General features: G+C 44.4%; 1 protein-coding gene across 2 annotated transcripts in view; it reads left to right on the top strand.

Annotated features, from left to right (window-relative positions):
• The first annotated feature begins 463 nt into the window (after positions 1 to 463).
• Positions 464 to 13,836, top strand: part of GYG1 (glycogenin 1) — a 33,886-nt gene continuing 20,513 nt past the window's right edge. Inside the window, exons 1-4 of one of the 2 annotated variants that reach the window (XM_081302585.1) lie at positions 464 to 726; positions 3,286 to 3,421; positions 5,369 to 5,543; positions 5,777 to 5,939. In XM_081302585.1, the coding sequence (XP_081158711.1) occupies positions 549 to 726; positions 3,286 to 3,421; positions 5,369 to 5,543; positions 5,777 to 5,939 (652 nt within the window). In that variant the 5' untranslated portion in view covers positions 464 to 548. The remainder of the gene's footprint in view (positions 727 to 3,285; positions 3,422 to 5,368; positions 5,544 to 5,776; positions 5,940 to 13,836) is intronic. The other variant, XM_081302586.1, reaches the window with a different exon arrangement.

A 13,836-nucleotide genomic window follows, 5' to 3' on the forward strand; every position in this document is an offset into this window, starting at 1 on the left:
CCATGGAAAACTAATTGGGCTTTCCCCTGCGTTCCTTTCATCTGTAAAATGAACATATAACACCTATCCCATTGAGCTCTTAAATATCTAATTAATGCAGACCGCTCTAAAAAAAATCTAATTTTCATATATCCATTATAAATTGTTAGGTGAAGTCCACAAAATAATTGAGTACACTAAAAAGTGATTCCAGAGTTTTATTTGGAATCCTTAAAAAAAAAAAAACACCTGGAATTCAACTTCATGTTTAATTTAAGCAGTTCGAATGAATGATTATAATTACAGTGATCTGAGGCTTGCTTGTTTTTGATTTTCCCAACATTTAGCTTCTTTGGGAGTCAACGCCACCCTCTGCTCCTCGCTGTCCCGTTTCAACTCCCAGCTTGGGGAGGACAAGAAGGCGGTCACTCCTAGGCGGGTGCCCCGGGGTAGAAGGGCCAGGGGCGCCAGAGATCTGGGTCGGAAGTCCACCCCGGAGGAGAGGGGCCCGAGGGACTCTGGTCCCGCAGCCCGCAAGCCGCCGACCCCCGAGGCCGCGCAGCTGGAGGATGCGGCCGGCAGCCGGGAGCGTGCGCGGCCACGTGACGGCCGCTATAAGAGCGCTCGGGGCGGACGCTTGGCTCCCGCCGCGCCTCCTCGCTGGCCGCACTCCTCTCGCGGCGCCCGCAGCTCCGACCCCCAACCCTGCGGCTGCAGCTGCCGCAGCCCCGGACTGCACCATGACAGGTACGCGCCGCCCTGCGGACCCGGGCGCGGACCCCTGGCTCCCGCCCCCGGCCCGGGGAGTTCCCCGCGGGACCGGGACCGCTGCAAAGTTGCTGCTGGCCGCGCGGAGCGTGCTGCTGCCTGCGTCACGGCTGCCCGCAGCCGGGGGGCGCGGAGTGGGGGGCGGCGGGCAGAGAGGGCCTCGGCGGAGCCCCCGCCCGCTTCCGTGTGCTCGCCCTGCTCTGGCTCCTGCGCCTGCTCCCGCGGTGCCGGGCCGCGGGGCCGAGCGCGGGGGCGGGGGGGAGCCGGGCTCCCCCAGGGGCGCCCTGCGGGATCGCGGGGTGCCGCCCTGGCCTCGCGCCGTCAGGAACCCCAGGCAGGGGCGGCGGCGCGGCGGGGACACCCGCGGCCTCGGTCGGCTCTTGGGCCGCCCAGCGAGGCCCTGGCCGCCACGCTGAGCCTATTTTTAGGCCTTTGGGGCCGGGTTGCCGGGAGCTGGGAGCCGGGCTAGCGTCCCCGGGGGCGGGCCTCGGCCCCACTTGTTGCGAGGCGCTTGGTGTCTGGAAGAATATGCCCCCCAGAATCGGGAAGCTCCGGGCTGGCTGGTCCTTCCGTGTCGTTGAGGCCAGTAGCTGGGGTTATTGCAGCAATTGGATTGCGGAAAGATTGCAGGTGTCACACAGAGTTAGCTGTCTTTAGGAAGGTTAAACACCTACCCAGATGTCCCTGCTCTTTCCTGTTCATTTGCACTGTTTGCTAGGTCTGTCGATTAGCCTGTATTCTTAAGGATTTGGCCTCTCCCTTATTAATCTTGGACATCATCCATGTCCTTGCTTCCTGAAATCCTTGAGTCCTACTCGGAGTAATTTTTTTTTCCCCAGGATCTCCTGGAATTTCCATTAAAACATAATCTAGTATACTCTTTGGTACAGAGTAACTTGGAAAAGTTAGTCTCCTGATGGATTGACAATAATAGAAGCAGGTCCAGGCAGAGATTGATCCCCATGTCAAGTGACAGGTGTCACTGTTTTGAGCTTTCTTAGAATATGACTGCCTGGGGTTGGGGAACAGCAGTTAGTCATTTCACAATTTAGGAGTGGCCTGCCCTGCAAGAGGGCCAACGGTGTATGTGTGAAGTGGCAGTCAGGTCCATACCTGGGGGATGCGCTGGCCCAGTGTACAACCCACAGCTTCTTCTGTCTTCTCAATGGAATTTCCACTACTTCCAGCCTCCACATTGGAAAATGGGCAAGGGACAATGAGGAAACCCAAGACAGAGAGTGACTTCATGACAAAATGTCCCATCTCCCTGGTTGGACAACAGTGCCCCCAAGTGACCCCAGCCAGAGTTTGATCCTAAGTGCCCTATGCATTTGGATGCCCACCAACCTGCTGGTGTTCAGATCCCATTGGTGATAATGTCCAGAATTGTCCCAGGGAAAGCCTGGAGTGATCTTGAAGGCTGGAGAGTGAGGAAAAATAACCCATGTGTTTGCCTTCTGTTCTCACAAGTGATTATTGGAGATGAGTCTGTCTGTCTGTTTGTTTGGGGGATGGATGTAGGGGACATGGTAGGGGGGTACCGTTGCTTCTCCACAGAAGAGGAGGCAGGTTTCCTAGAGCTTGTGAGGTGGTCTCTAAATCACTTAACAGTGATTGGTGACTAGGTAGCAGCATCAAGAAGGAAGGTGCTATTTGAGCAGAGACTCAAAGTGACCCTACAGGGGTGGTAGGACAGGGGAGCTATTGTTTCAGGTAGAGGAAGGAGTAAGTATAAAAAGCCTGAGAAATGGCTTTAACACACACCAGAATCAAGAATGTGGGGCTGGGGATGTGGCTCAAGCAGTAGCACGCTCGCCTGGCATGCGTGGGACACTGGATTTGATCCTCAGCACCACATAAAAATAAAATAAAAGATGTTGTGTCCACCGAAAACTTAAAAAAAAAAAAAAAGAATGTGACCACTGTTTTCAGACTGTCTCAGTTGAGGTTGACGGTTTAATTGGTGTTTATTGAAAATACTGTGCACCTCACCTTGGAAGAGAAAAGGGAGATGCTCTTGCCAGTCTCCTCATTACCACTTGCCTCAAATGCATTCCCTGGTATTAAGCTATTTTTCTATTGTCTAGTCTGAGAGTTTAGTATGTCTGGATTTAATTTGTACAGCTCGGTCATCCTCCTGAAGGTTGTCAGACATTCCTGTTGAACTGTAGTCTTGAACCATTCCCTTTTCTCTTTCTGCAATGCTGGGGATTGAACCCAGGATGCTCTACCACTGAGCCATATCCCCTGCACCTTTTATTTTGAGACAGGGTATTGCTAAATTGCCCAGGCTGGCCTCGAACTTGCAATCCTCCTGCCTCAGCTTCCTGAGTAGCTGGGCTTACATGTGAGCACCACCATGCCCTGCTTGAACAATTTCTTGAAGTGACTACCTGGGTTTCCCCCTCAGAAATCCTACTCCTTTACTGATAGAGCAAGCTGACCTCTAAGGAGCTGATTTTGCTGAATTATTGCTGGGGCAAGACCTTTCGCAGGTAAGATATTCTAACCAGTGTGTCTTCTTTTCTTTGTATTAAGATCAGGCCTTTGTGACACTGACCACAAACGATGCCTATGCCAAAGGCGCCCTGGTCCTGGGCTCATCTCTGAAACAGCACAGGACCACCAGGAGGCTGGTCGTGCTTGCCACTCCACAAGTCTCAGACTCCATGAGGTAAGGACTCACTGCCTGGCCCTCTGTCCATCCTTGGGGCACTGACATCCTTCTCTGCTATTTCTGGCATCAGTGGACATTGAGACCACACCCTTTTCAAGGTGGAGTACTAGGTAGAGAAAGGAAAGAGTCCTTGAGTGAAGGACACCTGGGTCCAGAACCTCTTGCTAGCTTTGGGGAGATATTTCAACAGGCTCCCTTCTGGGAAGTGGTATTCTGACCTCCGTCATCCTGATTCCAAATAGGTGTTGGGAGAGGACTCCCTGCACCAAGTGATCTGAGTGCCTCCATCCAGGTGTTCTCTGCTTAAACACATCCTCAGGAGGTCACAGTTCATCTGTATTCCTGTCCCATAGAACAGCAGGAGTTACATTGTGTCCTGCTGCAACCCTCAGTCGACTTTAAACAAAAAGTAGCAATTTTCTCATTGCTAGTTGACATTTGTAACCCAAAGATGTTTGTTTGTAATATAATACATCGGCATCTTTGTCAGAGAGCTGTCTGAACTAAGGATTTTGCTGGGGACAGCACCCTGAGGGGCACAGGCTGCTCATTGTTGGGTTAGTTCACTTTGATTTGTTGGAATTGAATTTGAGAGCATCTGAATGAATTACCTGGTTCTTGATACAAACTTTAAAAATATCTGGGCACAGTAACAACTTCATGAGGTGCTCATTTTTTTTTTTTATTGGTTGTTCACAACTTTACAAAGCTCTTGACATATCATACTTCATACATTAGATTGAAGTGGGTTATGAACCCCCAATTTTACCCCAAATGCAGATTGCAGAATCATGAGGTGCTCATTTTTGCAGTCTTCCGGATCTCCTAGAAATGGAATCCCCCACTTTCCTTTAATGTGAGCATAGGCCAAGGGCCTCTGAGAAGTAGACATTGTGTGTACATATATTTATCTTCTCCATGAATGGCCTTGTGCCTGAAGGGTTATTTAGAAATAGACCAAAGGGCTGCTTCCCAAAGTGCAGCCCATTCATGAGGTGTGTTCATGAAGCCAGATCTTGTATCCCCACCACCTCTGATCCACAGTGACTCAGTGGTGCCCTGAGCATTTCTTATTAAAATATCAAGTTTATTGCATAAACTAGAACATATTTTTGTACAGCAATGGAGACAGAATACACTGCCAGTTCTTTTCTTTATATCTCACTTCGTTAAAAACTTTCAGCAATTGGTGTGTTTGTGTTATGCCTTTTTTCTCTAGTGCTGAGTTTAGTGTCGTATCTAAGTTCCCTGCACTAACCTACCTCAGGAGCTTTCTAAAATGAAGATTGAGTTAATCCTGGCTGTGGGGAAGTTTTGTACCTCACAAACCAAAGTAAGTGTCTCACTATGGCTAAATAGAGTGCTAAGCACATGATACATGTAGGTTATATTGTATTCTCAAAGATGGCAACCTAATAGCTAAGCCCTATAACTTCTTTTCCAAACACAGGACTTCAGACAATTCTGAGTCAATTGCTTTAGCAAAACCAACTACTTACAGCTTCATTATACATTACTCAGCATCATTTGTAAAGATATGCAGTAGTCGGAAAGAATCAATTCTAATAAGATATTGTCAAACACAGGCTGTTACAAAGATATACCATCTTTCCAAATGTCAGTCACGTTTTTAGAAACTATTTCTCCAACCTGCTGCGAATACTATAATGAATAATAAAAAATTGAATGTATAATAATAATGTCTTAAGACAAGTACTTCATCTACCCCACAAAGAGTTCTTATGACTGTATAAAGTTAAGTTCTCGTGCAACTGAACACAGTTTGTTCTGAAGTAACATCAGGACAGCTGTAAGGGGGTGTACTCAGCAGAGCAACAGATTGTTCTGGTGATGGGCAGGGCAGTGAGGCAACCGTCTTATATTAGAATGGTCACTTGTTGTGAAAAGACTCCAAGTGCTGTTTTCCGGAATTTGTTTTGACAGAAGAGCTTTAGAGACAATCTTTGATGAAGTCATCATGGTGAATGTCTTGGACAGCGGTGACTCTGCTCATCTGACGTTAATGAAGAGGCCTGAGTTGGGGGTCACACTGACGAAACTTCACTGCTGGTCCCTCACACAGTACTCAAAATGCGTGTTTATGGATGCAGATACTCTGGTGAGTGTGGCTTTGGAAGCTGAAAAGATGGAGACCTGTTAGGCATTTGAGGAATGCTGTGAGGACCTGACAGTAAAACCACTATCATGGAAAGTGTCCCAGGAGGAGGAGGGCGAGAGGTCCCAGCTGCCCGACAGCTGTCGTCATCTTTTGTCTTGGATAACATGGGGAGAGCTTCAGAAGGGCACGCTGTGGGGAAACATTTCTGTAATGCCTTTCTCCCCTTGAATCAGGTCCTAACAAATATCGATGACCTTTTCGAGAGAGAAGAATTATCCGCAGCCCCAGACCCCGGGTGGCCTGACTGCTTCAACTCCGGAGTCTTTGTCTACCAGCCCTCAGTTGAAACGTATAACCAACTGTTGCGCCTTGCTTCTGAGCAAGGTAGTTTTGATGGTATGTATCTGTGTCTTGCCTGATACGTAGTAGTGTCTTCTTGGGGCTGTTCTTCTCAGAGGTATAATACCCACTGGTTCTTGTGCCTGGGAGATGCATGAGATGTGGCAAGCATTTAAAGTTGTCTTATTTTTTTTTTTAATTTCACTGTCATGTGTCTGTGTACATTTTCTTTTTTTATTATTCTATAGATGCATAAGATTAACTAAAATTAAGACAGTTTTACAGGCTTACCTTTAAATGACTTTCCTGACTTTAACTGAGCCTATGATGAATGTACAATGATAATTCAAAAATAAGACAAGACTTATGAATAAAAACTTCTGCCTTTAGGGCTGGAGATGTACCTCAAAGGTAGAGTACTTGCCTAGCATGCTTAGGGTCCTGGGTTTGATCCCCAGCACTGCAGAAACAAAAACAAAAAAATAACTACTGCCTTTAAACCTGAGTGAACTTTTAGCTCAAGAGGGTTTGACAGCTATTGCTAACATGAGAACCAAGTATTGTTTCCATGGAAACTTGAGGAATAAACCTGATAATTTGGCTGTCATTCTCTTGGGAGGCATTAAAAACCAAGACAGAAAGTTCATGGGAACAGTCTGTTTCTATACTGTCATTTTCTCTCAGGCTGCGTTTCGGATCAAGTGGTACCAGCAAGGCAGAAGGGTACGGCATTGGCAAAGTTGGCTTGCACTTTCTTGTATGGGTAACCTGCATGTAAGCAAAGGGGGCTACACCTTCTTTGAAGAACTTACTTTTTCTTTTGTGGTTCTGGGGACTGAACTCAAGGCCTTGAACATTCTAGGCAAGTGCTCTCTTACTGGAGAATCTGAATCAAATGAATTAGTAGGCATGCTTCGGGTCCATCTCTAAAATAATAAGCCAGTTTTTAAAGACAAGAACAAAAAAGACAAAGCCAGTAGTTAACATGCAAAGGCAGTTCTTTTAAAAATTATTCCTGGTGATTCTTTTGAAAAAAGAAAATGCCCTGTATAGACAGAAGGAAGGACATGTTCCAAGAAGCCCTCCCAGCAGGGGTTCACTGATACATGACACTGTGGCAGACCACAGGGGAGGAAAGCAGGGAAGGGCCAGAGGCCTGAGCACTGCAGAGATCCCTGCAGCCCTTCCCCTTCAAAGCAGGTCTAAGGCTTGCCCTGAGTAGACCTTTTGGAACAGGCAGAAGCAGCCTTTCTCAGGATGCCAGATTCACTTCAATTAACTAGTTAATAAAATTAAAAATCAATCTTATTTTTTTTTTAATTTAGAAGATTAAATCTAATGGTTTGTTAGATTGCTGAAATGAAGGTTTTGAAACTTAAAAACATTTCAAGTTATACATAAAACTGAGGTTGGGTCTTTGCCCTTACCATTCATAGAAATTGAATTCTGTTTAGTCATTTCACTGAGGATTTGGGATTTGCTGTTATTTTTAATCTCATTGAGAAGAAGAAGGAAGTTTAAGTTTCAATCTTGTTTTACTATTTAGCTAGTTTACATCCTAAGCCAGCTGTCTCCAGCGAGGGGCAATTGTACCCCCTGAGGGACATTTTGCAGTGTCTGGAGACATTTTTTGATTGTCTCAGTTGGAGGAAAGGGTTGGGGTGCTTCTGGCATCTGGTAAGTAGGAGCTACAGATGCTGCTAAACATCCTACCCTATCAGGGACAGCCTCCCACACAAAAAAACATTCAGCCCACACATCAGTAATGCTGAGGTTAAGAAACTGCTCTATGGCACACACCTGTAATATCAGTTACTCAGGAGGCTAAAGCAGGAGGATTGCAAGTTTGAGGCCAGCCTCAGCCTCTCTCCAACAACAACAACAACAACAACAAATTAAAAAGGCAGTAGTGTAGCTTAGTGGTAAAACTCCCCTATGGATCAATCCATACAACCTACCAAAAAGAAACTGCTGTGTGCTAAAACATGGAACACACGTAGAATAGGCACACACAGACCATAATGATTGACAGCACCTAACAAGATATGCAGTTTTCTTCCAAGCAACCTTAAGAAGATAATGTGTCAAACGTTCATCGTGGCCAGCGAATGAAACTGCCTTGAACTTCATAGACATACTATTAGATCCTACTCTTGACCTTTCCTATAAGGGATGAACACTGTATTTGTTTTGAGGTATAGAACATGTATTCCTTATTTCTACTGGTGATACTCAAAGAGTTACTTTTGCATAAGAGGAAGAGCAGAGCCTTTTAGCAGAAGTCTACTGTTGGGCTTAGCCTTCTCTTCAGAGTGTGGCTTTCCTCACCTCCTGTGCTCTAATTGAAGGAAGGAAGTGGAATCCTGCCAGATATCCAGAAAGTCAGTCACATTCTAAAATAGATCTGTGGCCGGCCAACTGCCTGAAATCCACATGATTTTAACCATGTACAGAGAATCAGCTTCTTCTCTAGAAGAGTGTTACGTGCTATTGGGAGATAAGAGTTCAGAGACCCAGCTGTTGTGTGCCTCAGTGAATTCTCCAGGGTGCACTTTGAGAACATGAGGCTGATTATCTGGTAGGGACAATCCCCATGCTCAGAAAACCTGATGGGGCTTGGTGCCCACTGGATCATGGACTGTGTTCTGGAGGTAGGAGGCCCTGGAGGGCCAGGGGGCAGGCATGGAGCAGGCCCAGCATGGGGCAGGCCCAGCGTGCAGAGTGCTCAACTCTGAAAGTACTTCCAGAACCTGAAACCTCTGTGAGCTCCCTGCACCTCCCTGCCCATTTCATTATTCAGCAGGGTTTCCAGCCGCTGGCCTTCCTCTGAGGCACTGCATTTACTGCCTGGTTGTGGCAAAGGGCTGAATTTTCTCTGTTCATGGCAATGCTTTAATTGAAAAAATTAAACAGTCAACTATGCAGATGAGAATCTACAGTTAGTTCTCAGGGTGTTTAAATTCAACAGAAGAATAAAGTAGTAGCTCTTAAATAAAAGCTTGTTTACACTTGAAGTGTGTGTTGGGGATTTTCCTTAGCAAACAAGCTCCCTCCAGGCTGCAGAAGCCTGCCCTGGGCCGAGGGGGTTTACCATCACCAGATTAGTACCTGCATGACATGAAGACCTGTGGGGCTAATGCTTGATGGCAGTGAACATGTATTTATGAACAAGGTCCTTGTCTAATGAGAGAACCATGCTCTTCCTCAAGTTTTCAATACATTGTATTTTGTAAAAAATCATTAATATAAAAATATTTTTATTTTAAAATTATTTAAGAATTATATAGAAATAATTTTGCTTAGGTGTCACCCCTTAGATACCAAGACAAACAGTTCCAGAATTTCTTTTATCATTGTTATATTTTCTAAAGTTCATCAGTTTTTCCCCAGCCGCTCACCAGGGCCTTAAGTCCCAGCCTATTTAGATTAGTATTGCAGAAGACCAATTTTTCAGAACTGAATCTGAATATCTTTTTGTTGTTGTTGATAGGCCTTTATTTTGTTTATTCCTATGTGGTTCTGAGACTCAAAGTCAATGCCTCACACGTGCTAGGCAAGTGCTCCACCACTGAGCCACAACCCCAGCCCCCACCCCCACCCCCATCTGGATATCTTGAAAGTCCTTAATCTCTTTCCCATGTTCAGAAAACCTGATGGGGCTTGGTGCCCACTGACAAGCCACACAGGCCGCTGATGACTGAGCTTTTGCAGCTGCTTTCAGGGTCCTTCTAATGGGAAGGAATGTGGCTGTCTCTCTTCTAATCACCAGCCCTCTGACTACATCCCCTACCCATGCCTCTGGCCAGAAGAATAACCCTAATATGGCAAAGCATGCATGGTACCTGACATCTCAAGCATTAGAGTTCAGAGCTAGTAACCACATACGTAATTCATGGCTGGTATCTGACTCTCCATGGGGCAGAGTCCAAGTTCCTGTACGATTGCTTTGTGTTTTCAAATTTTCTCGACACTTTCTTCATCACTGAAGTTAATTTCCTGAAGTGTTGAACAATAGCTGTTGTGAAATAGACATGCTAGCATTTGATAGTGTGTGACAAGATAAGGTTCCGGCTTGTTATCAGTGAGAGGAAGAAGAGGTCGTGGTGATCTGGTAGGTACTAATCAGCAATTTTGTTTCTTCCACGTCCTCCTGTGAAACGAAGCCGAAGCACTTGACTCTTAATTTGAAGAAATCAATCTGAATGTGCATTGAGGTTTATTTTCTTTCTCCCTATGACTCTAAAGTATCCTAAATTAAGGGTACTTGTGCAGTTGAAGACAAGAGTTTAGTGCTTGAAATCTGCCATCTATTAAATTGCATCTGTAGTGTTACTTTCAGAAACCTAAGTGAGAGGAATGCATATTTTCCAATTTGGAGGGCCTTTAAAAAAAAATCTTGGCACTTGCTTTAATTACCATAACCTAAATACCCTCAACTTTTTAATTGTGTGTTGGAATTTTGTTCTGTAGTTGAATTTTCAGAAAGACGATAAAAAATAGTAAATCAATCGGTGGCAAATATTAAGTTTGGTTTTACTTTCAGTAAAATCTAAGATCTGTGATCTGCATATTCCATATTCTAAGTGGTCATTGATACCCTTAAATAGAGTAAAAAAATGTTTTGACATGATGTTTTAACAGAAAGGATTTGGTCCTAAATTCTATTAAAGATTAAATTTGACCCCAGAGCCACCTTATCTAATCTTTGTAGTTAATTAAGTTACATGTGGGACCTGCCCAAAAAAGGAATGAAGGACTGAGGTCTTTCAAGATAGCGCTTGTCTGTCCAAACCACAGAGCTCAGAGGCTCAGGCTGGCTTCCCTCAGTTTCCTGACACAAAAGGCTCTGTCTCAAGTTCTCTTCCATGGTGGGTCTGTCCTGCTGTCCAAGTGTTCGCCTGCCTCTTGCCCTTAGAGTATTTTATCAGTTGCTTTGAAAACAACTGGGCTTCTGCTTTTGTATCATTTAATCAATAGTTTAAATAGTAAGTATCTTAAGTAAAGATGAAAAGCAAAAGTCATAATGTATAATGGCAAAATAAACGAGCACACATTAAGTTTTTTCATGAGAGCTATTTTTATCTCATCGTGCCCATGTAATTTGGGGTTTTTTTTTTTTTCATCTCTAGTTTTGTAACCAGCAGAGATCGTGAACCCTGTGAGAAAGAGAGGAAGGAAGGGACTGTGGGCCACGTGTGGGCAGGATCTTGAGGCTAGTCAGTTTCCGTTTTCATTTATTTCTTGACAGACCTGTGAGGTCCACATTCATGCATTCATTCATCTAACAAATATCGATTAAGGACCTGCCTTCTAGCCAGCGCTGGGGACCCACCATCATTGAAGTATAGGTCAGTAGGTTCCCTGGGCTGTGCACAGCCAGCTCTTTCTCAGATCTGGGCTCTGTTATGGGTGTGTGTGTGTGTGTGTGTGTGTGTGTGTGTGTGTATGTGGTCTGTCTATCCCACACTGCAGCATCTTTATATTATATCCCAGGGATGAAGTAGAATGGAGGAAGATCCCTGGGCTAACTACTTAAAATTCCCTTCTCTGAGTTGGCAGAGCAGCTGATACAGTCCTCATTTCATAGGTAGAGAAATAGCCTCAAATCTTGCATCTGCAGCTGTTTTCCCTCCTCTGATCTACATACCTACGAGTACTTCGTCCTTTTAAATCAGCAGTGGTATAGTCTTTCAGCATATGGACTCTGGGAGTATTCTTAGAAGTTTCACTCTCATCTTTATTTCTGTAGTAAGCCCATTCACTCAGAATTTTTTTTTCTACTACATATTGAACCCAGAGGTGCTTTACCACTGAGCAACACCCTCAGCCCTCTTTATTTTTTATTTTGAGACAAGGTCTGTCTTAGTTGCATAGGACCTCACAAAATTACCCAGGCTGGCCTTGAACTTCTCATCTTCCTGTCTCAACCTGTTGAGTCACTGGGATTATATCACTCAGTGTTTTTTCTTTTTATAATCTTCTTAGCTTTTAATCTGGGCAAGACACTAAGTTAAGAGCCAGAGATAGGTGTAGATAATAAGATTTTTTTAATCCATGCTTCTCTAAGGCTTATGTTCTTTGAAAGCTTGCAGATATTTAATAAGTAATTATACAGTTATGTAACATGATTCTGATATGTTCAGAGTGCCAGGAGAATTTGACATGCCTCTGAGAAAATGAAATTCAAGCCAACAATTAATGGTTCTTTGCATTTGGATAATAACTTCATAAACTTGTTATTAAAAATCTCTTTTTAAAAAACTATATTAAAAAAAAGCTACAACATGAAGTGATAGGCTAAATCAATTGTTCCTGGTTTAAACATGGAGGCCAGGGAGATGCAGTGCTGGGGGCCAAGTGCCTGGATTAACCTGGGACTGATCAGCTGATCCTTGGTAAACCTCCTAGGAGAATCCCCAGAGCTGGCTGGCCATTCATGTTGATGTGTTAATCCTCCACACACTCCCTATAGGAGCAATGTTGTCTGCTAGGGGTGTGCTAGGAAGTCAGTTTTAAAGATCAAATCTCTCCTTGATCAATTACATTTCAGCTCCTATCCCTTGATTATAGCATAATGAGTATTTGACTTTACTTTCTTGGCATCTTTCCCTTCAACCTCTTACTGGATAGAGAATGATTTGAGAGCTGACACCTATTTTATTCATCTTCAGGTGTATTATGCCTGTACCAAACTTGTAAAAATTTTTGACATTTTCTATCAAAAAAACATTTTTTATACCTTTATTTTATTTATTTTTATGTGGTGCTGAGGATCAAACCCAGTCCCTCACACGTGCTAGGCAAACACTCCACCACTGAGCCCCAGCCCCAGCCCAAGCCCATCAAAAAGACATTTTAAAGACACACATCCTCTGATATCATAACCTTTTAAAAAAAGGGGTCATTGTCCAAAACTCTCTTAACCAGTGCTTCTCAAATTTTCATATACAAACAAATCACCAGGGAATGAAAATGGATTCTGATTCTGCAGGTCTGGGATGGGGCTGAGCATTCTGCATTTCTGCCCAGCTCCCAGCTGACACCTATGCTGCTGGAGCCTGGGCCACACTTTGAGTAGCACTGTTGGGGGTAGAGCATTCCTGGGGCAAATAGCAGGGTTCATGTTTAAATAAGAATTGACCTCCCCCTCACCGCACCGAGCCCCCTGCTAGTAGACTGGGAGAGCCCCGGAACCATACAGCATTGAACAGAGGTCCAATTTTAAAAGACAACACTCAACTCCATTTGTCTTATAAAACTGATAGAACCAGTTTCTGACCCTGGTGTGTCCATGGTTACCAGGTTCATGACCCTGCCCAAAAGACGGAAAAAAACACCCAAGTAGTTGGAAGGTAACTACCAGCATTTGGGTAGCCTGGTAGAACCATGACACAGCATCAGACATCTGCTTTTGTTTGCAGAACAGGTGGCATGTGCCCTTTGTTCCATTTCCTTTCTCCCCCTCTCCTGAGTTGCCAGGCCCCCACCTGCCTGTCCCAACTGCTGGTGAGGGCTGTTGCTCATGTTTGTTGGTCCTCAGATGATTGAGATTAAAAGTGTCTTAACTTGTCAGATTAAATACGCCTGCCTCTGGAAGTCTGAACTGAATGTGCTGGGCAGAGTCCTCGGATTTTTTTGTAGTGGGAATTCAGTCATCTTCGTGGAATTCTTGTGTGCTTTGCAACATGGATGTGCTTAGATTTGCATTCTGCTTTGAAGTCTAGAGACTTCTAAAAAGAGAAAAGACATTGCTAACACCACATAGATCTTCCTGGGGAAGTTGAAATATTTGTGTGACCTTGAAACATAGGACTTGTGCATTTGGAAGAAGATGGCTAGGCTACGTAGACTGCTGAATTTAAAAAAATGTATATATATATAATATATATGTATATTTGTATATGTATATATATACACACACACATATATATACATATATATATAAAATGCAAGA

Source organism: Spermophilus citellus (assembly GCF_964194105.1).
Source record: "Spermophilus citellus genome assembly, chromosome: 7".
Taxonomy (NCBI): Eukaryota; Metazoa; Chordata; class Mammalia; order Rodentia; family Sciuridae; genus Spermophilus; species Spermophilus citellus.